Source organism: Glandiceps talaboti, chromosome 6, assembly GCF_964340395.1.
Source record: "Glandiceps talaboti chromosome 6, keGlaTala1.1, whole genome shotgun sequence".
NCBI lineage: Eukaryota > Metazoa > Hemichordata > Enteropneusta > Spengelidae > Glandiceps > Glandiceps talaboti.
This window is the reverse complement of record NC_135554.1, coordinates 13832109-13857342: the sequence shown is the minus strand read 5'-3', so window position 1 is coordinate 13857342 and position 25234 is coordinate 13832109. Positions and strand designations below refer to the sequence as shown.

Genomic DNA, 25234 nt, shown 5'->3' with positions numbered 1-25234 from the left:
AGTACTTCAATTTCCATCGTAAAATTACATTCTTGTTTAACATATATATGCAGCAGTACATGTAGCCTGGAATCCATGCGGGTTGGGATTTTTAGATTTTACTTTCCAATCAAAGCAAAATCTAAAATCCAAATCCACACAGATTCCAGTCTACTACTGTACTAGGGGGGAACCTAATGACTTTAATCATCTTGACCATTCATAAACTCTAATAATCCGTCATACTGATTTATAAAATAAAACAAACAGTTATATCAAAGTATCATATAATTCACGATATTATTATAAAACATATTGAGTTTTATAGAGATTAATTTCAATGAAATTTCTTTCCTGCCTTAATAATAAATGATATAACAATAAATCTAGAAATATATAAAGTACAAATTTATTTTAAGCATTAATTTTGCAAATACCTGGGTTGGTGTAAAAGATGCTAAAGTTTTCTTTTGAAAAAAAAAACAACTACAGAAGTCCAGCTTCATGAAAGCTATATAGATGTACGAGATTATCCCTTGTAAATAAAAGTTATATGCTAAAAATGATAGGTATTTGTTTTGAACAATGCAGCAAATATGTCAGTGTTATCTTTAAAACCGGCATGCACAACAAATAGCGCAGATATATGTATACATGATAATTGGCATGTATTGAAAATGCATGAAACAGACCATATGAAAAAGCACAAGGTCAGAAAATGGGCAAGGTTACACACAATTATCAATCAGTACCAGAATAAATAGAAATACATTAAAGGGACACAGTCTATAACAATACATTAAAGGGGCACAGTCTATAACAATACATTAAAGGGACACAGTCTATAACAATACATTAAAGGGGCACAGTCTATAACAAAACACTTAAGGGGCACAGTCTATAACAATACATTAAAGGGGCACAGTCTATAACAATACATTAAAGGGGCACAGTCTATAACAATACATTAAAGGGACACAGTCTATAACAATACATTAAAGGGGCACAGTCTATAACAATACATTAAAGGGGCACAGTCTATAACAAAACACTTAAGGGGCACAGTCTATAACAATACATTAAAGGGGCACAGTCTATAACAATACATTAAAGGGACACAGTCTATAACAAAACACTTAAGGGGCACAGTCTATAACAATACATTAAAGGGACACAGTCTATAACAATACATTAAAGGGGCACAGTCTATAACAAAACACTAAAGGGGCACAGTCTATAACAAAACACTTAAGGGGCACAGTCTATAACAATACATTAAAGGGGCACAGTCTATAACAATACATTAAAGGGGCACAGTCTATAACAATACATTAAAGGGACACAGTCTATAACAATACATTAAAGGGGCACAGTCTATAACAATACATTAAAGGGACACAGTCTATAACAATACATTAAAGGGGCACAGTCTATAACAAAACACTTAAGGGGCACAGTCTATAACAATACATTAAAGGGGCACAGTCTATAACAATACATTAAAGGGGCACAGTCTATAACAATACATTAAAGGGACACAGTCTATAACAATACATTAAAGGGGCAGTCTATAACAATACATTAAAGGGACACAGTCTATAACAAAACACTTAAGGGGCACAGTCTATAACAATACATTAAAGGGACACAGTCTATAACAATACATTAAAGGGGCACAGTCTATAACAATACATTAAAGGGACACAGTCTATAACAAAACACTTAAGGGGCACAGTCTATAACAATACATTAAAGGGACACAGTCTATAACAATACATTAAAGGGGCACAGTCTATAACAAAACACTTAAGGGGCACAGTCTATAACAATACATTAAAGGGACACAGTCTATAACAATACATTAAAGGGACACAGTCTATAACAATACATTAAAGGGGCACAGTCTATAACAAAACACTTAAGGGCCAAGGTCTGTTACACAGAGGACTAGGAGGTATGAACAGCTAATAATGTATCTTGACAGTGCAGTAAATAGGCTATGCAAAGTTTGGAAGAATTGAAGAACTTAGATTTTCAGATAAATATGTCCTTTGTTACAGACTGTGTTACTTGAAGATGAAGCAGGAAAATGAATTTTTATATCTGATGTATAGAAGAAATTTAGATCATCACATACATCTACTGCTGACCTATATATATATATGTCCATGTAATATATAATGAAATACAAAATTATAATTCTCAAATTTTAATATTTCAAATCCATAATTCAACTGACTTGAAGGACCTACATTACATGAAGGCATCCCATTCATCGACTTTTTAAAAGTCATAAGAAAATATAAGAAAGATAAGGATTGACTTGAATGACATAGGCCTATGTATAGATGTAATGAGATATATTTCTAAGTTTTGAAAAAATTTTCAAAATGTATTTTGTGTGATTTAAAACCTTGTTTATATTTCCTGGGATACAATGCACACTGAAAAATGCATACATTGGTAGTTAGTCAAGCCTCAGTAGTTGTGAATGGAACTATTTTTTTTTGTTAATTTTTGCCAGTAGATGAAAAGGGCAAACTTGTATTAGAAATTTAGACATTTAAAAGTTGGAGTAATAACCACAATCAGATTGCAGGTCGTGACAAAACTGAATATCAGTGATGCTGATGTCATATCTGAACAACTGAGTATGAAGCAGGATAATTTCCTGTAGTCTTTATGGCATTAATCCTGGTTTGACTGTTCAGTATTGGGGATTATCGGTATTTATCGGTATTTTGAGATATGCAAAGTTGCCAATCTTAGATACTGTTTCTAGGTAATTTTTAGCAGATTCAGATTGTGCCGCCAACTTCTGTGCAGGTGAGTGCCTGGGCTTAGCACTTAGCAGTCATATCACTCTAGCAACTCTAACGTTGATAATGTTTGATCACTTGATAATTATACATAATTCAGAAAGTACAACAATATCAGTAGCATAGAAGTAAAAAATGAGAGCAAAAAATTATGAAATAATAGTTCGTGTCACAGTTACTGAGGTTTTAATGTTTGTCCTGACATGTGGTGCCTGAGGTCAGTATATGATTTCATGTGTTGTTCACGTCTTGTGACAGCTGCATATTGTACTTTATATGAGTGGAATGTGTTCCTCTTGATTACTGAAATTTAAAACATACAACATTATTTGGTCGTATACGTCACTTGCAGTGGAGTACCCTAAGTGACAAAATCATTCACATTATGCAGTAAAAACTGTTAGCTACTTGAAAATCAAATATGGCCACCATTTTTTAAGATGGCTACCAACTGGTATTTTCATAAATGTACAAATCATGAACTGTTGATTGATTTCAGATTAAAATACGTTAGGTGGTTCCGATTTGTAAAATGTATACTAAAATATAATAATAATGGTTGCAATGTGTCTGTTCATAAAATGTGCATTAAAAGCATAACATTGGTATATTAGTAAGTAAAGTGTGTATTAAAACATAACATTGGTGGGTATTAGTTTGTAAAATCACTATTAAAACATAATGTAAAATGTCAACAAAAAATTAGTTTGTGAAATGACTATAAATTTGCAAACACAATGTGGCACTGTGTTTGGAATATCAACACAGACAGTTGAATGACATTCTCGGTACCTGTAATATCATTTTGCCACATGCCAGCGGGTCGAAACAGAACAAGAAAATTAACATATTCTCACGCACACCTGCTTGTGTGGTACATGGAGCAGAATTCATGTCAACAAAGTGTCAACCGATAATTCAAACAATTGTGCTTGAGATTGATAAAATTCTATTTTAAGGCACGAATTAGACATAATGTTTTATAAAAGTGAATACCATCAGCTTCTAGGCAGACCACGAATAAATTAAATTAGACTTAGTCATTAAAAACACGCTTCACACAGCATGTGTTCTCAAAGCTGGACTTGTTGTGATCTTTCTACAAACCTTCAGTGTGGTCTACATTTTGGCAAAACAGTGTGTGTCAAAGAGATTGTCTGTGTTGATACTCTCTACTATTTTTCCTTGAATAACAAAGATGATTTTGAATTTTTTTGGTGGGTTTTGTGATGACTTTGTGTCATATTCACAAGTATTGTTGCAAATACATTTCATCCCTGGCAAACGATTTTGTAGATGGCCATGTGTTCGGATAGTCTGCAGCAAAGTAGTCTGGTTCTAGAAACACATAAGAGTCTTCATCAATATCTGCTGAGTGCCGTGTTACCTCTGAAATTTCCTGATGCTGCTGAGATTTACTCTTTGTTTGGAACTGCCCAATTTGGAAAGCTACAACTGCAGCATGGTCGAGTTTACCTGGAATTCCCTTAAAAATCGATGACATTTCAGAAAGAGCTTGTCTCCTTTCAGCTGGATTTTTTTGTATATTGTCTATCGACATTTGTTCAAGACGTTTTCTCTTTTGTTCTGTCTTATTAACAGCGTACTGTAAGAGTTTGGCACAAACATCAGAGGCAGTTATATCATCCCCATGTGGGGATTCCATAGTTAGTAATGCCATCTCCATATGTTTGAGACTGTCGTGTTGTCTTTGCCGCTCATCGAACACTGGCAGTAATGCCTCCATATCGATTTTTTCTGCTAGTTCGACAGTTGCTGGTGGACAACTGCAAATGAATTTGATAGGATTTACAGACATAGCACGGTGTGCAACGACTGGATCAAAGTTATCAGAAACACCATCTGTTGTTAGATAAACAACGTCTCCTGCTTCAGCTATTGTCAGCGAGTACGTCAGATTTGTCAAGTCAGGATTTATACCATCCACAGGACCGAGGGCGCCACCACAAAGCTTCATGTCACGAGTTACATTTGGATTGCGGCTTCCTTTGTGAAAAAGTCAGAGAAGAATGAAACTTTAGATACGAACATGTTTACACAAAATTGAAACAATGGGAAAATTTGGGAGAGGAATAAAGTCATTGGTAACAATACCTGTCCAATGAAAACAGTAACTCAACAACACTAAGTGAATAAGGTATCAATTCAAAAATAAATACATTTTTAATAAAAAATTGATTTTTTTCTTTGCAATTTTCTGAACATAAAATTCGTCCTCATTTTTCCAATTTGCCCTGCAACGGTTTAACCCTTTATACATCATATTTCTTCATTCAGTCATCCCTGATAACATGACCTGGTGATTGTTAATATTAACATACAGCCAGAGAAGACACCCCTGTAGTTTTGTTAATGGTGATAAGAAGTAAAATCTACTCCAGACTTTCCTGGTTTTTCACGGATGTTCCCTCAAAATTGTTGTATGGTGTATGATGATCTATGTTACTTTTACCTACTCTCTCCTCACTTATAGTGTTATTGGGGTTCCAAAAACCGTCAGCAAAGTCATGTATATATACTGCATTCTCAGCCCACTCACTTCATAGATACAAGATTTTCCTTACCGACTGTTAATTCTCGAACTCCTGCTTGTTTATTGTAGATGAACCCCAGGCTATCTCCAACATTCAGGGTACAAACTGCATACTGTGTACTACCCTTTAATTGAGCAACAACGGTGGCAGTCAATGTAGTCATTGTCCCTTCCTCTCGCATTATGAAATTTTGAGCTTCTCTGAAACCCTCTTTCATATGCTGCAATGTGAAATGAACAGAATATTATCAAATGTTAAGCTTTGAAATCATCTTTCGTATACTGCAAATGTGAAATTTTGATCTTTGAAATCATCGTTCGTAAGCTGTGATGTGAATCAAATATCATCAAATATTGATCTTTGAAGTCATATTTCAAAATAGGAAATGAACAATATGAAATTAGATTTTTTTATCAACTATGATATGCTGGATTATGGAATGAACATTATATTTATGGTTTTCGGCTAAAACTTAATTTATTCAAAACTTTACAACTTAATTTATTCAAAACTTTACAACTTAATTCATTATGTATCTGCACTACATATCCTGTTACAATTTAGTCCAAATAGCGCCACAGAGTTTGTCCCCCTTTGATATATATAAAATCACTACATGTAACAGAAGGCTGAATTATCTCATTTTCTGACTTACTTGTAAAATATCTTGTGTAGTGTCGATCTGGCAATAATTAGAATACAGTTTCTTATTAAGGTATTCCATACAGGCATGTACAGCACATCTCGCAGCAAGTCGAGGTTTATCACCCCAGTTTACTCCATCAGCTATAATCAATATACAGCTGTTTTTCCTGGCACATATAGCAAGAACATCAGCAACTGGGTCTCCTGTTGTAGAAAACATAATGAAAATTATTTGATATCTTGTAGAATTATGAATTACTGATGACTGACTGAGTAATCCATTTGAGCAATTCATTTGTGTATATGTAAATCTGCTAAAATAAAAATCCACATGCAAGTACTTTTAGGGTTTTAGACAATGAGGAAATATTAAAACCGTTTGATCGTTGTCACTTGTAAAACTATGCATGTACTTTTTAGGGTTTTAGACAAATAGGAACTATTAAAAACATTGATATTTGATTCACTTGTAAAAATATGTGAAAATAAAATCCACATGGAAGTACTTTTAGGGTTTTAGACAATGAAGAACGTGCCAACTATTAAAACAATTGATCGCTGTCACTTGTAAAAATATGCGAAAATAAAAGCCACATGCAAGTACTTTTAGGCCAACTACTAAAATCATTGACTGCTGTCACTTGTATAGCGCCACCAAGAGTTGGTAGTTCAAGTAGAATTGCCTATTGTTTAAAGTTACAGTTTACTGTATTACATACAAAATCAATATTTATTAATATTTTTCATTAATTCATTTTCAGAACGATTGTACATTGATGAACAAAAAGAACACAAGAAACAGAAAAGTATTTCGGGAGTGAATTACATTTAATACATTGATTTTAGTAATATTAAACAACATTGCTTATCTACATAATTGCATAAAAACTCTGGGAAAAAAACCATTACATTCAACATACATACAAGTTACAACAATGTTTCACAAATTCATTATTTGAACGATGGATTATTTTGTATACTTTACGATGTCTTGTAAGGGATATTATATATTTAAAAAAAAAAAATTAGAGTCAGTTGTCAGGGTTGATGTCTTAAACAAAGAGAAAGAAAAATAGTTATGGGGTACATTTTGTTGAAAAGTTTAAAACTGCCTATTTCCATAGCTGAATACTAAATTATGCCAAGATAGAATTATGGTGAAATATGACCTACCTGTGGCTATCTTATTGCAATGGTTGTATTCATACAGTGATGTTGCTATACCATAAGCTCTATCATGCTTTTTGTCCCATGCATCAACTCCAGCTATTCCTTTGTCCATAAAAAAATAATTAAATCGATTAAAATCGCAGTAAAATAGCAAAAACATACAACCGACACAGCAACATGTTCCATGCATTGACCAAATACGTGCGTTGGCGAGTCTATGCTTTGGCCCCCACACAGAAAATAGAACGTTCCAATATGGCAGCTTCAACTATAATGAAAATCGCTATCAAGACCTCCAAGGGGGTGTAGCTCAGTGGTAGAGCGCTCGCTTCGCATGTGAGAGGCCTCGGGTTCAAGCCCCGACACTTCCAATGCTATCCTTTTCCCGGGCGAAATGATAAATTTCTAACAATAGACATTGTTTTCTACCATGACTAAGCGCTCCTCCGTCACTTGCCATTTTCTCCGCGCACGACAAAGCCGAAAAAACCGTACCTATTATGTGTGTGTATCGATTGACTTTACGCACTAAGCTTGTCTTGTTGTTACTGCACTGAAGTGAAAGCTAGCATATTCGATGCTACGTACGTACGTAGTATCTCCACTGTGTCCTTTCGATGTATGCTGTGGCAGAGACTGTGGTTGTGGCAATTAATAGACACTATTATTTCCTCCATTTTAATGCTAACCTAAATTAATTTCATCATAAAAACATGCACCACAAACGTTGCCACATCACAATGACGCTATCTCTCAGATCTGTTCAAGGCCTGGGCTGGTTATGAAGGTGCCATGGCTAGTCCGAGAACCTACCGCTGTACCAGAACTAGAGAATCATGTTTTCGACCAAAATCAATGTGCAAAGTACAAATAAAGTTCGACTTGTACACACATCTTTATATTTTATAGTACTAACAAATAAAAACGGCGCAAGCACACACAATAACACTTTACAATAGAACTGGAACTGAAACTTTTTTTTTCCCGCAGCGTTTTTTTTGGCACCAAATGCCACGTTGTATCACCTGGAGAGTGCTACATTGATTAGTTGATGCACATAAATCTGCACGTATTTATTGCTCAGATTGTTGTTTCCCTTAGGAAAATATCACATGAATCCTGCTACTTCAAATTTGTCGATACGCTCAATATTATAGCTTAAAATTCTATCCATAAAGGGAAGATATTAATCTGATTAAAATCCGATGTGGATGTCGGCTAATCGCTCATTGCTATTTTACCTTCGTTATTTTGCCTGATGAATTGACCTTCTTGGTACATGTTTACGTTTTTATCATGATCGAGGCCGATTTTTATCAGAATGGGAAGATATATTCAAGTCACACCATTATAATATTAGGCCTATATTTTGACAGTAGACATGGAAAACAACAATCTAAAAAGTACTACGCATTCCTATCCATAAATCAGAATATTGAATAGTTGGTGGAAATATCAACATGCGACAAAAGTAACCAGCAACAACCATGAAGTTCAGACGGTGAGACTTTTCGAAATACTAGACTTTATAGTCTGTCTGTCTGTCTGTCTGTCTGTCTGTCTGTCTGTCTGTCTGTCTGTCTGTCTGTCTGTCTGTCTGTCTGTCTGTCTGTCTGTCTGTCTGTCTGTCTGTCTGTCTGTCCGTCCGTCCGTCCGTCCGTCCGTCCGTCCGTCCGTCCGTCTGTCTGTCTGTCTGTCTGTCTGTCTGTCTGTCTGTCTGTCTGTGAATGATATAGGTCAGGTTCCACTTTGTACCACTGAGCGAAGTGACTCACAGATTTTAGGGCGGCCAGTCCTGTTAAGGCCTTATAACTTAAGGAAGAAAGCGCTCCGAGGACCAAATCTTCAAGTTGAAAATCAAAATACTCGAATCATCCAAAACTTGGTCATATGAAAGATTGTTCCTGGCCCTAAATTTAGTTGTTCACGTATTGTTTTCAAGGAAATTTCCAAACTGTCAATGTGAGTTGCCAGTGTTTGACGACCATTTTGACTGAAGATAAACGTACAAATGCCAGAAATGGATAGTTTTTGATAATATTCTCTATTCGAAAGTGTTGCATGATGGTATACGTTATGGCGAGCCCTCATTTTCTTCTTGGGAAAACTAAGAATATATTATAGATTACTTGAACAAATTAATTACAAAAGTTACTGCAAAAGTTTACGCCTTTTTCCCCATATGCATACATGGGCTACTACACATAAAACTAGCCAGGCCCACAACTACAAAATGAGATGCATCTGTTGATATCGTCTGATGTATAAATGCTCTTACCGTTTCTTTTGTCAGCCCCGGGAACATTAGTAATTCCTCCATTCGGCGCAGAATATGAAGCCAAGACCTCTTCGGACAATTCGGCTATGTATTTCACAGGTAACTCTCTTCGTGTTTGACTCCAGTAGACAGTTGGGCTTCGTTGTTGGTGCCATTTCCTGGCAAGTAAACCAGAAACAACCTTAGTCAGTGCTTCGACAGCTGAACCTCGACGCCGGTGAGGCATTGTAGATTTCATAAATGTTATTAAAAAAATTTGTTGACGAAAACAGGCCGTTTAATGTAACCAAAATGGTGTCAGTTCACGAAGTGTTAGGTACGACAGTACGATGTGTCGTCTCGTGCGTGCGTGGTTGGTACGGTACCTTGCACTCTGTGTCTAAAGTCGACAACACATCATTTTGAAAGGAAGACACACACGTCAGATAAAAGATAACTGAGTTCAACATCATAAAGTAAAATATTAAATTATTCATTCATGAATAAACATTAACTTGTTACTGGGGCGACCTCAACAAGTCACTGACGACCTTGCTTGTATTTTACATATTAATTACGTGACGTAATGTCACAGCCATGTATACCATGTAGACATGTCCGGTGAAACACCATAAGCAGGCTACATGTACGAATTACTATTATTACACTTCAAATAATTACATTCTTTAGTACAATTAGGGTGCGACGGACGTCAATCGACTGCGAGTGGGTGGTCGCGGGGCGGGGCTATAGCCGGCTATGCAGCTCACGATTAAGGAAAAATGTAATACTCATCACATACCCTTAATTTTGACAGTTAAAACCCCCGAAATAAATTATGGAGAGAAGCCTTCAGAAAAAAAATTAAAAAAAATTATAGTTTGCACATTTTGATCAATTTCTTCTACGTTTAGGTAGAAAATGGTATATTTTGATTGTAACGTGATCTAGGAAATATTGGTATTTTACCCGCAGTACGATGATCGGAACTTGAAAATTACAGTTTGTGAATCAGATATTTATTCTGAAGTTGCAAGTGCGAATTACAGGATTAAAATTTAGGTGTGATAAACAGTTGACTGACAAAGCTATAGAAAACTTGGTCCAGAACAAAATAATAATCCTATGTCATCCGTCAATGGCTGCATTGACAATATTGTTTTCTGCGTCCTTGTTTAAAATTGTTATCATTATACCTGCGCGCACCATACCAAAAAGCTAAACACACTATTCTACATACTGAAGCATGCTTAACCATCACTTACCATTGCCTGAACCACAGACAAGGAAGACAAAATTCACACTGGGTATAACGATCCGATGACGTCATTTTTTTTTTTTTTTAAATGTTGAGTAACCCCCCCCTCCCCCCACACACACACACATTGCAATCAGCAATTCTAACCATGCCAGGTTGTAATTTCATGTAATTTCTTAGAAGGTATTGATGTTACCATTTCTATACCGAAATAGTTCAATTTATGCCACTTGAGTAAAACGTTTTATAAACGTGGTTTGTGCCTCTTCAACGTTCATTAACTTGAAAAAGTACCATAATGTATATCTCAATACCTACTGGTTGACTTCTGAAATGATGACAAGTTACGGCTAAATATGTACACATGCTAAATGATTAGATTTATACCTTGTCATCTTATGAACGAAGAACTCGTCTCCATAAAAACATGTTTTTTTCCCAAAATTAACACAGGAAATGTGTCGGTGACTCAAGTGATTCAAGTTTACACAAATAACTGAAATTCCAACAGTTATCTTAAACCAAATGACGTTTAAAAGAGCCTTGTCATATGTACATTGAAATGTATATCACGTGATACGAGTAAGTATCCATGCACTCTAAAGATAAAAAAATAACAATACACGCGTCATCTCTATTTTACATATTTTACACCAAGTATTAAAATATTTTTGGCCCTTAGATCAGAAGGATTGGGACCATTTTATGCAGACACCTGTAGAGATGATACTATGAAGATCAGTCTTCCTAATGTTCAACCCCATTTAAGTTAGATTAAGTGCATGCTCATCCCCGACCCGGAATTCACCCCCCCCCCCCCAATCGATACCCCCACCCCATCTTACATAACAGTCTTCGGCCTCAACGATACTCCGCTATCAATCTAATCAGTGCTGATTTAATTTGACTGTAAGTTGTAGTGGATTTGAAACAAAACATGCACTGTTGTTTCCCAGTGAATTGTGGGTAAAACTACATGGCGTACGTGAGGTCGGTTCAGTTTATCGAACTTTAACCCCCCCCCCCTCCACGTGCACCCACAACAAATAATCTAGACTGATCTTGCATATTTTCCAAAACAATCTGGGGGTAAGTGCAAAAGTGTCCAATTTACAACGTGTGTTTCCGAACGTAGTCAACATCAGTCTTTTTAATACGGAAAATAACACCAAAGTGACATAGAAAATATAGTCAATGCACTTTGAAGATTAATGTTACATTGATAAACTCATGGTCAACCAAACACCATATTTGGTTAAGCTTATCTGTGATAGTTCCTGACCACATTGAATATGAAGGATTTATGGAAAAAAAGATAAAGTACAAGGATACGATCGGGAGAGCTTCAAATCGTTGCCCCTTTACAGCCTGAATAGGAAGTGGTCGCCGTGAGAATATATGTTGCCTCCAACAACTAGAGAACAGTTCTTCTGCAGTTGTCTGAGATGTAGCCTATGCATTTACGATCACAGGCAATCATATGTGATCATTTATAGAATTTAGCTCCATTCACTGTAAGCAAACCTCTCTCACACACATCATTAAAACCCTGCTATGTTCAGTAGTACAAGTTCTATTACATTATCAATTAAAACAACAACATCAACTTGTCAAATGAACGGTTTTTAATTCATGCTCGAAAGTCACGAAGGCTGAAGCAACTACGGTGCGTCTTGTACGGTGCCGTAAAAGAGGCTGTGGTTTACGACGATGGTTGAATTTTATAATATGTGTTACAGTTGTTAATATGTGAACGCTCGTTTTTTTGCGCTGTAAGTGGAAGTTGGAACCGGTTCATCGTGTCACAAATCTCCAAAATAAAGAGTTCGAAGGTTACTGATAGATGTGTTTTGTAACGTGCGTGCAAGAATGAACATTCACTAAATTTGACACAGAAACATGCAAACAGAGAGAAAAATAGGATACACAATCGTGTGCACACGTACGTATTCTGTACTCGCCGGGAACGCGGTGTCTGCTTTTGCACGTACTTAGAGAGAGCACAGGGGCCCATGGCTAAACTAGTTAATATGGGTGTGCTTATTATAAACGAACATGTCAAAATTAAGAAAATTTTAATGTAAATGTATATCTGAATACATATAAATGATATGGATACATAAATGGAAAAAAGTCATTACTCAATACTAATCAAGTACCAATATCAACGTTTCTATGTAACTAGGAACATAAACTGAAATGGCGCAGGCTGAGTTTAAATTTTTACTTGCACGATTTACATAAAATCTCAGTGTAATGCCATAGAATGTATGCGTCTACATTATGCATATTCTAGAACATGTAGACGCATACATTCTCTGACATTACAATTGTCTTCTGGCATAGTAGGGATCCCTTTATCGTTTATAAGTTATATTTTAATACCAGGTTTAATAAGTATACTTCAGTAAGTAGAACACTGCGATTACCCCAAAATGTATGCGTATTTACTGTAAAACTTCGCCTAGAGAATCCAGCTGAGTGGGGATTTTTGCGGCTCTCCAAACGTCGACTGCTGCTGGTTTCTAGGCTGGTATAATACACCCCTCAGTTTAGTTGTGTCCACTGCAATGCTTCCTATGCAAATAAGTCACTTAGTAGCAAGTAACTATTTTTAATAGTGAAAATTACTATACTACGTGTATAGAGACGTTGATATTAATATTCTATTGATGTGGTATACTATATTTACACGTCTGTCATATTTGAAGTGAGTGTTAATACACATTTCTTTGTTGTAATCCTGTCTGTTTGCTCTGGGCTCCCTAGGCCGCGGAGAGCAAAAAAATGTGTGGTTCCGACAACGCCCAATTTCCTATTAGGTAGGTAGGATTTGCTATTTTTTTATTATTTGTTTATTTTTATCTTCGAGGATCTGTTCAAATGTTCTCATCATATTTACAGAGATCAACAGAGACTTGGTCAAACCATGTGTCTTATCTCCGTAGGGCATGTGGTTTCCGTCTAACAAGACTGGCACGTGTTAGGCGTTGTATACCGGAAAAAGTCAGAAAGAATGTAATAGCTGCTACTGTCTTCTCCCTTTTAGACTACTGTGACACAGTCTTTTCTAATTGTAATCTCACTTTGAAAAGTAGTCTTCAAGGTATCATAAATTTTGCTGTACGAATTCAATGTGGCCTTAAAAAATCAGACCATGTAACACTTGCCAGAAATTCTCTAAATTGGCCAACTATTCAGGAAAGACACGATCAACACTTCAAAAATATTGTCAGTAAATGTATAAGCAAAAAAGTACCACTCTATTTATCTGATCTTGTCACCAAAAACTCAACAATACACCAATACAATACTCGGACCAAATACCACATTCCAAAGGCACACAGTCGTTCTTTCAAATACCGCTCATGTATTTCCGCAAATACGACTACTTAGTAAACACTTAGTTTTTAATGTCTTAAACCGTTTTTAACTTCATAATTCTAGCATCTCTCGTGTTTTACTTTTTATAACTTTTATTTTATCTTTGTACTCTGCCCTGTAAATTTTGTTACTCTCCCATATTTTTAAATTATGTGTCTTTGTATTTTAACGTATGTTTTGTATTTTTATATTCAATGCATGAAAATCCATTTATGGATGCATTGACCTAGAGTAATAAATCAAAATCAATCAAACTTCTCATCGCTGTAATAACAATTTCTGTACTATACGCAGAAGACATTGTGTGGTACACTGTATTCCACCATGTTGTTAAAATGATCACACGAGGCAAGGACGTCTTCAAATCTCACTATTTCTTGCGCGACTTTACAAATTGTTTCGATAATTTTTTTTTTCGAATTACGTAAAAAAAAGCTTAGGGTGGCAGTAAAAATCTAGGTTAGGTCGGGTTAACGGAACCAAATATTTTTTTTGCCTGATAAGGATGTACTGTAAACTTATACGTTACGTCCGCTTCGGATTATATCGATGCACTTTTTTGGTCAGTAATGTACGCATCAAAGCTTGCCAAAAAAGGTCTGGTTACATGTTATATTGTTATTTTCAGTGTGCATTGAATCATACTCCTTTCAATTCTTCAGAGGAGAATATGAATCATGTGCATTGTCACTCAATCCATGACAAATCTCTGACTCAAGGCGTCTTACTAAGTTACCTGTCAGACTATAATTCGCCCACTAGTTTATAATAGAAATTTGTGCCTCGAGCGTATATATTTATATGTACAACACATTTTCTCACATGCGCAGGTACGTACGTGCAAGTGTATAAAGGTCACGTCGAGAACAAAGCCGAACTACTTTCTCTACATATGCAAATATATTTTTTTTACGACAGCTAGCCCTGAACTTTGAGACCTTGGGTATGCAATTTGTCTCTGGGCTATGTCACTTTGTTTATATCACTAGTAAAAACATACATGGAATGCTACAAAAACCAATGCAAACCAGTGCGGACTCAAGGACAACCGTCACCAGAAATCGAAAACAAGTATATACCTTGATTCACTTGAAACATTCCGAATGATAAGCTTAACCATGTATGTAACACAACATTTACAAGCGACGCTGGGTCCTTGGCCCCTATGCTCGGAAGGTGAACTGAAAGACTTGGCTAGACTGAAGCCGGGGCATAAACTTAATTGGTATTTTGCTTCTTGTTACTGTACAGTATGTTTAAACATTTTGTAAGACGGAAAGGAATTTTGCATCAAAACATAAGAGAGTGTTATCATATGCTCATGTAACCAAATACAGTGTACAACCAGAAAAGTCTCTGTTTGCTGTGAAATTTGGTAAACATCGAAAAATAGTTGAACATTCTAGGTGCTGTTTGAAAATCGAAGCTGGTAGAAAAGTGTTAGTCTTCAAACACAAGATCGTATCTTTGGTGAACTTCAATGGAGAGGTAGAGAATGAATTCCATGCATGCCCTTTGGACTTTTTTCAACCAGTATCTTGGTAATTTGTATCCTTCTCCGTCTAATAACAAGTTTATAGAAAATAATGCATGCTTACAATGAAAACACCCTTGCAAAGGCTAGCTGCATTTCTCTTTTAAGAGAAGAGGTAGATTATTTGTATTAAAAGTTGTATTTTGTATATGAATGTAGTAATGTTATGGACAAGTTTTTTCGTATACCGAAATTGATGAAAAGATAGTTATATTAGAATTACAGTCTAACCATTGTAAACTCTCCCCAGATATAAGCTTTTTGAAAAAGTGGGTTGTGCCTACCATTTAGATATCTCTATACTGTGTCTGAAAACATTTATATTTCATAATGGGGGGTGGGGGGTTGGAGACGAGTGAAATCTAGTAGGCATACACCTAGGTTAAGGATGAGATTTTCTCCCCCAGACCAAGGGTTCTGTTTATATACTCAGCCCAAAATAGAAGTGATACGACCGTGTTTCTGACAAATGTGCTTTATCAAAGAACAACTGACAAGTCTACCATTTACAGTGTCGCCAACAGTGACATGACCTCATTGATATTGGGCTCTCACTGGGCCATGCATACTTTATAATTACTTCATAGTTACTGTACCGTACACACACAGACTGAGCTTTGGATCACCATCTTTGTGTAACCTAAAAAGGGAGCGCAACTTACATACCAAATAGAAACGACGTACATCAGTACAAATTTCGTTATTGTGCATGTACAATGACACTTCCATGGTTACTTCTTTCCATGTTTGCATATATAGCTTGTATTTCTTAAACGACCTTATCAAGAAATCTGTCCAAAATGCCACGTGCAAAACGTGATAAATATCTTGAATCTTGATAAGATATGACAATTCCGATGTGACTTATTAGGGTGTTTTGGACTTTTAAATTTGATAAAATCTGATAGGGATCTTGAGACATTATTCGATCATTTTTTTTAAACAGACCTGTAATATCACGTATATCATTCTGTTCAATGTTCAGTCGTGATGGTCGAAGGTTTGGTGTTAATAGAGTGGTCGGCTGCACGTTACTGGCCCGATCCTCTGCACTGCCGTTTATTTCTGTATGACTATTATTAAAGTCCTTAGGTACGATTTGAATCATGATTGTGCCCTAGCCAACTCAGCTGTATAACTGTGGGCACTTGGTAGGATAAAGCTGTAAATGCCTTCATCCTATGCACTAACGTTACAGAGGTTGCAATTGATTGCATGCTCCCCAAAGAGTGGATGACGTTATAGGGTAATACTAGTATCTGTACAGTGCTATGATTATGAAGTACATTATGGAAGATGATTATTTAATGTATATAGTAAGATCATACTTCTTAGGCCTAAAAAATGTTTGGTTGTCGACTCTAAACTTCTTTTTTTTTTTACATAATCGAGAAAAAATACCAAATCGCGAAAGTCTCGCCAGAAATAGTGGATGCGGAAACTGACATCAACTTGACTCAAAAGACATTGACAACAAAAATCTGTAATGGCTATACATCTGATGGGAAGAAAACAATAACACAGAGACCATAAGGAAAACAACGAAATACATACTACCTGAACTAGACACTCCCACATGAAAAAATATATATATATGTACCCGACCTATTCTACACATGGTGGAATCGGAACCACACAAGTTGTATAGGCCTTACTCAGTAATAATAACGAACCTCATTTGGTCTCGAGCTCCATTTTGTTATGTTCTATAACAAATAAATATACTTGAGCGGTGATAAATAAGACACCCCATATACGAATGTGTTTATCACCTTCAGACCACTTTCGATCAAAACACACACAATCATTGTTGAGCACGCACAGACGCGAGTTGGTTTAACTTTCGTAAACAGCCCATGCTTTTCTGTCTGGTGACGTCATGACGCAGGGGTGTCTGCCCCTTTACGGCCTTTGCCAGTATAGCTTATCTATGTTATCTGTGAACCTATTCCACTGTATGTTTTATACTTTACCATATCGGATTACGTTTCGCTTTTAAAACATCATGCGGGCAGGGATCAGAAGATCATTGGGTCATATGTAAATAACATAGTCTTGCCATCGCTGATCGGGCTATCTAACACACTCCCACTAAACGTGATGTCTCTATAACGACTGGTTAGCTCAGGTGACGATGATCTGTTAGTTGACAAAATGTTATTTCTTCTTCAAAGTAAAAGAGAATCGTGCTAATTTGCAAAAACTCTGGAGAACTTTCACGTGGAGATGTCAACGTTGTAGCCAATAAATCTATAAAAATAAAACTGTGTGCTGATTTGGAAACAAACATTGCCGGGGGCGAATGAAATCATCACAAAAACACTTCCGAATAGGAATTTTCCGACTCTAAATACGCATACTAAACCGATTTTTTCGCTAATTGTTCACTGTTAATAATGTCACTTTGGCTGTTGTTATGGCCGTAGTCTTGGTTGCTAGACACATCATTTTGAAAGGCTCATTCCCTCGATAATCTGTCACTCTTGATATCACTGAAAAAGACATGTCTGTTTGGCTGTTGATAAGGGCGTAGTCTTGGTTGCTAAGTGTACTTGTGTTCATTTTTGGATGCTAATTCTTGTGACTTTGCCTTCCTGAGTCTGTCTCTAAATAAATACGAGAACATTGAATAATAATGACAGCTGTTATTGCTACAGTGTACTGACGACAAAAAGAAGAAACAAGCGCTTCAAACCACTCAGATTCAGAATAATAGATCTGTTTGGAACTTGGCATCGCGTTTATTTTCAATGATCATTAATATAACACTTTATTATACAGAAAACACCAATAGTATCAATCAATCAATCAATCAATCAATCAATCAATCAATCAATCAATCAATCAATCAATCAATTAATCAATCAATCAATCAATCAATCAATCAATCAATCAATCAATCAATCAATCCGTCAACATACATTGGGTCTTGTCCGTTTTCAATGTGATGCACGTAATTGTAAAACATGAAGAAACCACGATTCACTTCGTTCTGACTTCGCAAGATGGATTTTGTAAACGGTTGATTACCGATTGGGGGACTTCGCATACATAGACAATGATCGTTTTCAACTTCGTTCAATGCATAGTGTTGTCAACGAAACTGGATACGGTTTTTTCTTAATACTCATTATACACGTGAATCCATCACGAAGTGTTTATGTTGGACTCTTATTCGACAAAACAACGTTAACGCATGCGTAGTGATTTGTAAGGTGTATGTGGTTCTGACCCGACTAGGTTTTGGTCCTAAAAGCGACAGGGAGGGAACGTGATAATAGAATTCTATAACTTTTCTGTCTAGACCGGTTATCTGAAATAAGCCAGGGACTGTGACATTCAGACATTATGAAAACTGCTGGCATTCCGTCTGGATGATATTAGACGAACGCCTCAGTGTCAAAGTGTCGAAGTTGGTCAGGTCCTTCAAGTTGTGGGCGTTGTCCGAATCTGACATTGAAATAAACACAATTTTCTGGAAATATACAAATGTACAGTGTATATCTTTACAATAAAAGTTCTTTGTCCAACCTCAGACCCGACTATAGAAATTATATAGTGCCCTGAGGTCCAAAAGACCAACCGTGTAATAATATCTCGCACAGTTACTCACAATAAGCCAACATGTGACATGCATTTCTGGGTGACTCTGGGGATAATAGACTGTGGACTGTCTGAGAGAGTCGGCACATTGATAGTCCTGGCATGTAATCCTGAACACTTGAATCGAAATTTGTACAATTCTGTGTGTGCATCTGAGTATATGTCGCATTTTAAAAAGAAAGACGAAGAAACAACCAACACAGCTTTGATAACAATACTGTTCTGAGGCCATCACAGTATATGTAATAATTAAATATATATATACATGTGTGTGTGTGTGTGTGTGTGTGTGTGTGTGTGTGTGTGTGTGTGTGTGTGTGTGGTCTAGAGACCATCCGTTGGTTTTGAATCTGACATGATCTATGCCAACTTATATTAGAAATGATCGCCAGATTCGAAAGCCAACGACTAAATTCTGGTCTTTTGTAGGTATGTCTGTCCCACCTCCATGGTCTGTCCCACTCGGAGACATGTCATGTAGTAGAATCTCGTATAATTTACCAAAATCTATCTTATGACCGTTACAGTAATTGATGTACAGTAATTCACGTACGACGGTTGTCTGTATAACAAGTTATACCATTACTGTCAACTTTCCAAGTGGATTTTTTTAGTCACGAAAATTACGTAGAATGGTATTTTTTTATTTCAGTGTTCCCAATACTTTGCAGAGACCAATTCTCCATCGATTCAAACTGACAGGTGTCGGTCACCACCAAGCAAGCAGCAGTAATTTACACAAAGTCAAGTGGTGATAACTTGTTATGTAAATACTCTATGTGAGTACAAGTGAGCTTGAAATATTTAACGTTCAAGTTTGTTGGTTTTACTCTATTGATATTGTGTCTGAGCCTTTACATAAAGTAAGTTAAGTTTTTATCTGTTTTGCTAGCGTTATTCTTAGCAATGCAAACAACGCAGCAAAAATATACTTATTATGTCTGTGTGTACTCTTAGGAGACAGTATTTGAGTACAAAACACCCACTGTTGGGCGTGGTAAATTGTCGCCATCTTTGAATCGCTGTATCATATCTCCGGAACGTTGAAAGAAATCAGCAATATCAAGTGTTATCATATACCATGCGCAAGCTAAGTTGTACGCGTTTGAACAAAAATTGCGGGATATATACCAAGTTCTTTCTACGTCACTAAAACACCCGTCTACGTCATAGGATCTGTGCTGCTCAAAATATGAGTCAAAAACGTTCAAAATTGCAATAATTTCTCCATTTTTTTTCTAAAATTGGGATTAAGGTATATTATTACTCTCCAATACATTTGTCGGAAAATACTCGTGACGTAAGGGTCTTGTCACTACTCGCCATCGCCTCGTTCTGGCAAGGCTCCTTATGTTACTCATATTTTCCTGGGATGAACGAAGTAAAATAATTGGGAATCTAGGTGTTACTGAAAAGGATGTACTGTGCTACGTCACAGATAACTAACACACGTGTTAGTTATCTGTGGTTACGTGTTCAATCACACCACATCACACCACATATCATGTGTAGCAATGAGGACTATATAGGGTTATGCTTTTGTTCTGCACCAACTTTATGTATAAACTCCGTCAAACAACCGTTTGTCACATCTAGATTTTCATCCTTATTCGAAATGGGCGTTTACACATTTTAAAATCAAGTCTGACTGTATATATGCCTATCCACAGTGCTGGTGATCATCCACTTTCAAAGACTTGTCCTACGCAGACTTGAAACGCGTTGCTAATCAAGAACAATTTGGTTACAATACTCTGCCAGAATAAATCATTATGTCATTTTCACTAGATTTAACTCCTTCTGACATAATGCCAAGGTGTCTGTACTTGTTTACTTCAATAGTAAGCTTAACACATTTACGTCATCATGATCGGATGTTATAGCAAAATTCGCTTGCTATAACACCACTCACGTGCATGCTAATAAATTTGGATACTATAAAAGCTACGGACGTCAGAAACCGCTTATAATGATCATTCACTAACACAAAAGTTGTCACAAGTTTACAACGGCCCAGTTTCGATGGATTAGGATCTAAATTTAGGTGTGAAAAACACCAGTTTTTCATCAGAGTTTTAGAAAAAGTTGTTCCAGAACAAAAGAATGTTCGTAATGTAAGTCTTGTGGTTCATAGACGTTGGAGAGAGCGACGATTCCACAGATTTACTGATGATGTCACCTGGGATTTCAATTCTGAATGCCAGTCCGTTATGTAAGATACCAAAGCACCATGCGTTGCGATTTTTAACCTTGGAGTAATGGGGCAGTTTATAACCCACACTTTACACTCTTGTAGTAAAGTTGAGTCAAATCAGCACCAGCCAACTACAAAGCACAGAGCCCTTAGGCGGTACAGTTTATTATGTTTTGATCATTGCAAGTAAATCTGGTGAATAAAATAAAAGAAATAACTAAAAAAAAGTGTGTTTTCTGACTGTGGCCTAAACAACGTGTGGAATAGTGTAGGTACTATATTCGCTACGACAGCGACTACACGAATGCTATTGGACTATGTGTGACCTGGTTGTTGGGAAATGAAATAGGATTACGATAGAACATTCTTATTGAACCCAGAGACTAGCCTATCTGACTCGACATACTGGCTTGACAGCATAGACGGGGTAGACATATGTCAAAATGTTAGGGTGTAGTGGGCGTTAACGTGCCTCAATATAATGAGAGAAAAAAACTCCGCAAATCTCTATATATACATGACTCACATACACTACCCCAAAGAACTTCAAATGAAACAATATTTCCCACCCAAAACCATGTTAAACTTTAAATACATCACAACGGACAAGAATTTTGTAAGCTTACAGTTACAACAAAAAATGTGAACGAAAATGTCGATATTGGTACTGTCAAGTACACTGCACGTTTAATATGTGTGTGTGTGTGTGTGTGTGTGTGTGTGTATGTGTATGTATGTATGTGTGTGTATGTATGTATGTGTGTGTGTGTGTGTGTGTGTGTGTTGTGTGCATGTATATATATATATATGTGAGTGTTATATATATATATATATATATATATATATATATATATATATATATATATATATATATATATATATATATATATATATATATATATATATATAGTGGTATTTACAGAGTAAAGTGTGTAGAGGTTAAACAACAAGTTGGCCAGCTAGCCTCGCCCTCAGTCCTGTCGTACTTTCGTCCAAGTTCCAGTCTTTAAATATACACAATGTGGTGTTTACAGAGTGACTGAAGTATCGGTATTATGCAATGTACAACAACTTGAAGAAGTGGGCCACCTCGACCTGTCGTTCAAGTTTGCGTAAGCTTATTACAAGCTGTAATGTAAGTGGGGTAATATTTTTTTTTCCATCAGACAACAAACGACTGAAATTAGTTAAAATACGTAATTGGACATTGTGTGTGTTAAGTTAGAGGTCGATTTTAGTAGTAAGTATTACGGTAACGGATTGAAATCGTGACTGTGTAATTTGGGGCACTTATTTCCTGTCTGCGGACTCAAGAATGAATTTGAATTGGATTCATTATACCACATTACATGTATGGTCACATTAATATGTTTACCCGCAGGTGATTCAATACTGATCAGGGCGTATGATATCACGATTATTGATGTCATTACTTCTAAAAAAACAAAAACGTTCCAGTTGCAGTCAGTGTGTAGGCGTAGATGTAAACGACATATAAAGAAAAACGAAACCAAAATTACAATAAATTCTGTCCATGAACGACAATGTTGTATAGTTCACAATATCGATTGCCACGCAATTTGGAAGCCAGGTCTACATATTAGTCGTCTCCTCGCTTGTGCTATGGTCAAATATTACCCTGGTGCGAGAATTACTAGTACCACGATTAACGCGATTTGGGGAATGTAGTGTTTATAAGTAACATATTGTAAACAGTCATGTCAAAGGAAGGTGGGTAGAAATTTTAAACATACAATAAAATGTAACAATATTTAGTAAGATTTGTGCCGAGCCAGTTTTCCGGTTTCAGTTGTATTTAATCGAAACACTCTTAATTTCCGGGTAAACATACAAAACGACAAAACTTACCTAAAAACGTTTGGCAGCCATGAATTTACGCTCGATTCTGATTTCGAATGGCTTTTATTATAAGATGCCACATTTCTCCTTGCCCTAACTTCAGCCCAACGCTTTTGCTCTTCAATGTGAGCTTCATTTACTGTATAGGACCTTCGCCTTGACCCACTAGGTATGGGTCCGTGGATACGACAAGTTGGTTTATCAACATCCTCCATACTGCCACTGGCATCTCTCCCGTCATCTAGCGTTGTCTTTCGATCAAACATTGGCACAGATACGATACGTCTGTCGTAAATCCAGTGCTGCGTATGTATCTCTGTCCCATTAGAGGCAGAAGAATCTCTGAAAAGGCACTAAAATCTATATTTTGACCGTAACCGGTGTTATACCTACGTGACTTCTTAAATACAACTGGTACGTCTGTTTTGCTGAGTTCCTTGTAGTTGTACTCATATCGTCAGAATATGCAAATTATTTAAGCGTTTCTGACATTCACAGCGTACGCGTTGTCAGATCAATTCGCTGTTGCACACATCGCAATCAATACAAACAAGAATCGACACTATTGATAATGAAAAACTTGACGCCATAAAATATATGAAGAAATTGGAGAACCGCCTCGAAATCACGATCAAGAAAAAAGTGATTTCTTCTGTATCCAACGTCTTTTTTTTTTACGCGCAATGATACTACCGAGTAAACAATCAGGTCATTCCAGGATACGGTTCTAGTTTGACCCGACCCGATAGATGACCTTGTCGTACGTAAACAAGCTATCGTGTGTGGTAAACAACTTTCATTGGTTTACTCTTCTGCCACTTCAGAAGTAATAACCAGTACAATGTCACGTAATTACTTCAAGGCAAGTTCTTCGAAATACAAAACATTACCTGAAGATCACTGAACCAGTGAACGTCGTCAATATTATGCTTTGCTGCATGCTGTTACCAATACCGTACGTCCACAGTTAGTGTTATAGGCGTACGTACGCATACAATAATAATAATGTTCGGTTCTTATATAGCGCTTTCCCACACCGTGCTCAGTCAAAGCGCTTTACAATTATTACCCCTGGCACGGATCAGAACGGCACAACGGCCCTTTAGTCTTCCTCAACTCCCCGGGGAGCATACAATCCATTGCAGCCATTTCAGCGCATAGGATTAAACCCTTCACATTGCAACCTACATCCTACCAGGTCCCCAATTATACAGTTGGGTTGACTGAAGCACAGTCGTGGTTCAAATCTTGCCCAAGGACTTTAGCCACTCAGAAACAAACAGCAGGCAGCGACAGGGCTCGAACCTGCAACCTGTACATATAGATTCCAAGCCAGTCATGCTAACCATTCACCCATCATGACTCCAATACTATAAGCATAAGCAGCCAAGGGGTGCAATGTGCGAGTAGCACGTACGGGTCATGGTCAAATTATCTAAACATACCAATACGCACTGTGACACTAATCAACGGGAACTTGACCTATCTGACTAAAACAATTTGAGGAGTGATTGTTTCTAGCTATGGTGGGTTGTACCTGTCATCTACATCCCAGGGTTCCGAGTGATACCATGTATACCCGCGGCACACCGGCGTGCCCAATCTGATTGAAATCCTATGTAGATGTTGGCTAATCGTTCATTGCTATTTTACCTTCGTTATTTTGCCTGAATTGACCTTCGTGGTACATGTTTACGTTATCCTGATCGCCTCCATCTGTTTACTTTCCCTGTTTGTAACAGGTTCCGTTCTTCGGATGTGTGTGTGTGTAGCTTACATTGAATTACATAATCATTGTGCAGGCGTATATTGTCAGGGTTGGTATAAGGCTACATAATGCTTTCCAAAGTACAGGAAGTTTACACATCTACGATTTAAATTATCTTGTTTCGAAATTTGGGGTTAAATTAGACAATTTTGGCAATGTAGGCTAAAATACAGCCTCTCTTATGAAAAGGCTGACACGAAAGCTCGCT

The 25234-nt window shown here is 36.7% G+C and overlaps 1 protein-coding gene and 1 non-coding gene across 2 annotated transcripts; one reads left to right on the top strand and one right to left on the bottom strand.

The window, feature by feature from the left end:
• On the bottom strand, positions 1–23704 carry LOC144436179 (uncharacterized). The gene is made up of 6 exons (XM_078124891.1): positions 23268–23704; positions 9447–9604; positions 7172–7270; positions 6009–6202; positions 5384–5573; positions 1–4805 (listed from the first exon to the last, which is right to left on the bottom strand). Exons 1-6 carry the CDS (start codon positions 23522–23524, stop codon positions 4045–4047), a joined length of 1659 nt encoding a protein of 552 aa, XP_077981017.1. The 5' UTR covers positions 23525–23704; the 3' UTR covers positions 1–4044.
• Positions 7468–7539, top strand: Trnaa-cgc (transfer RNA alanine (anticodon CGC)). Its single transcript has one exon. It is a non-coding gene; the product is annotated as a tRNA-Ala (tRNA).
• Positions 23705–25234: the final 1530 nt, after the last annotated feature.

What these genes read in the sequence shown, in the direction of transcription:
- LOC144436179 (XM_078124891.1), bottom strand. Translation starts at nt 23,524, where the DNA reads ATGTTTGATCGAAAGACAACGCTAGATGACGGGAGAGATGCCAGTGGC. An exon ending in CGGGGCTGACAAAAGAAACG is followed by an intron (nt 7,271 to 9,446) that starts GTAAGAGCATTT and finishes TTATGGACAAAG; the next exon opens with GAATAGCTGGAGTTGATGCA. An exon ending in AGTTCGAGAATTAACAGTCG is followed by an intron (nt 4,806 to 5,383) that starts GTAAGGAAAATC and finishes TTTTTCACAAAG; the next exon opens with GAAGCCGCAATCCAAATGTA.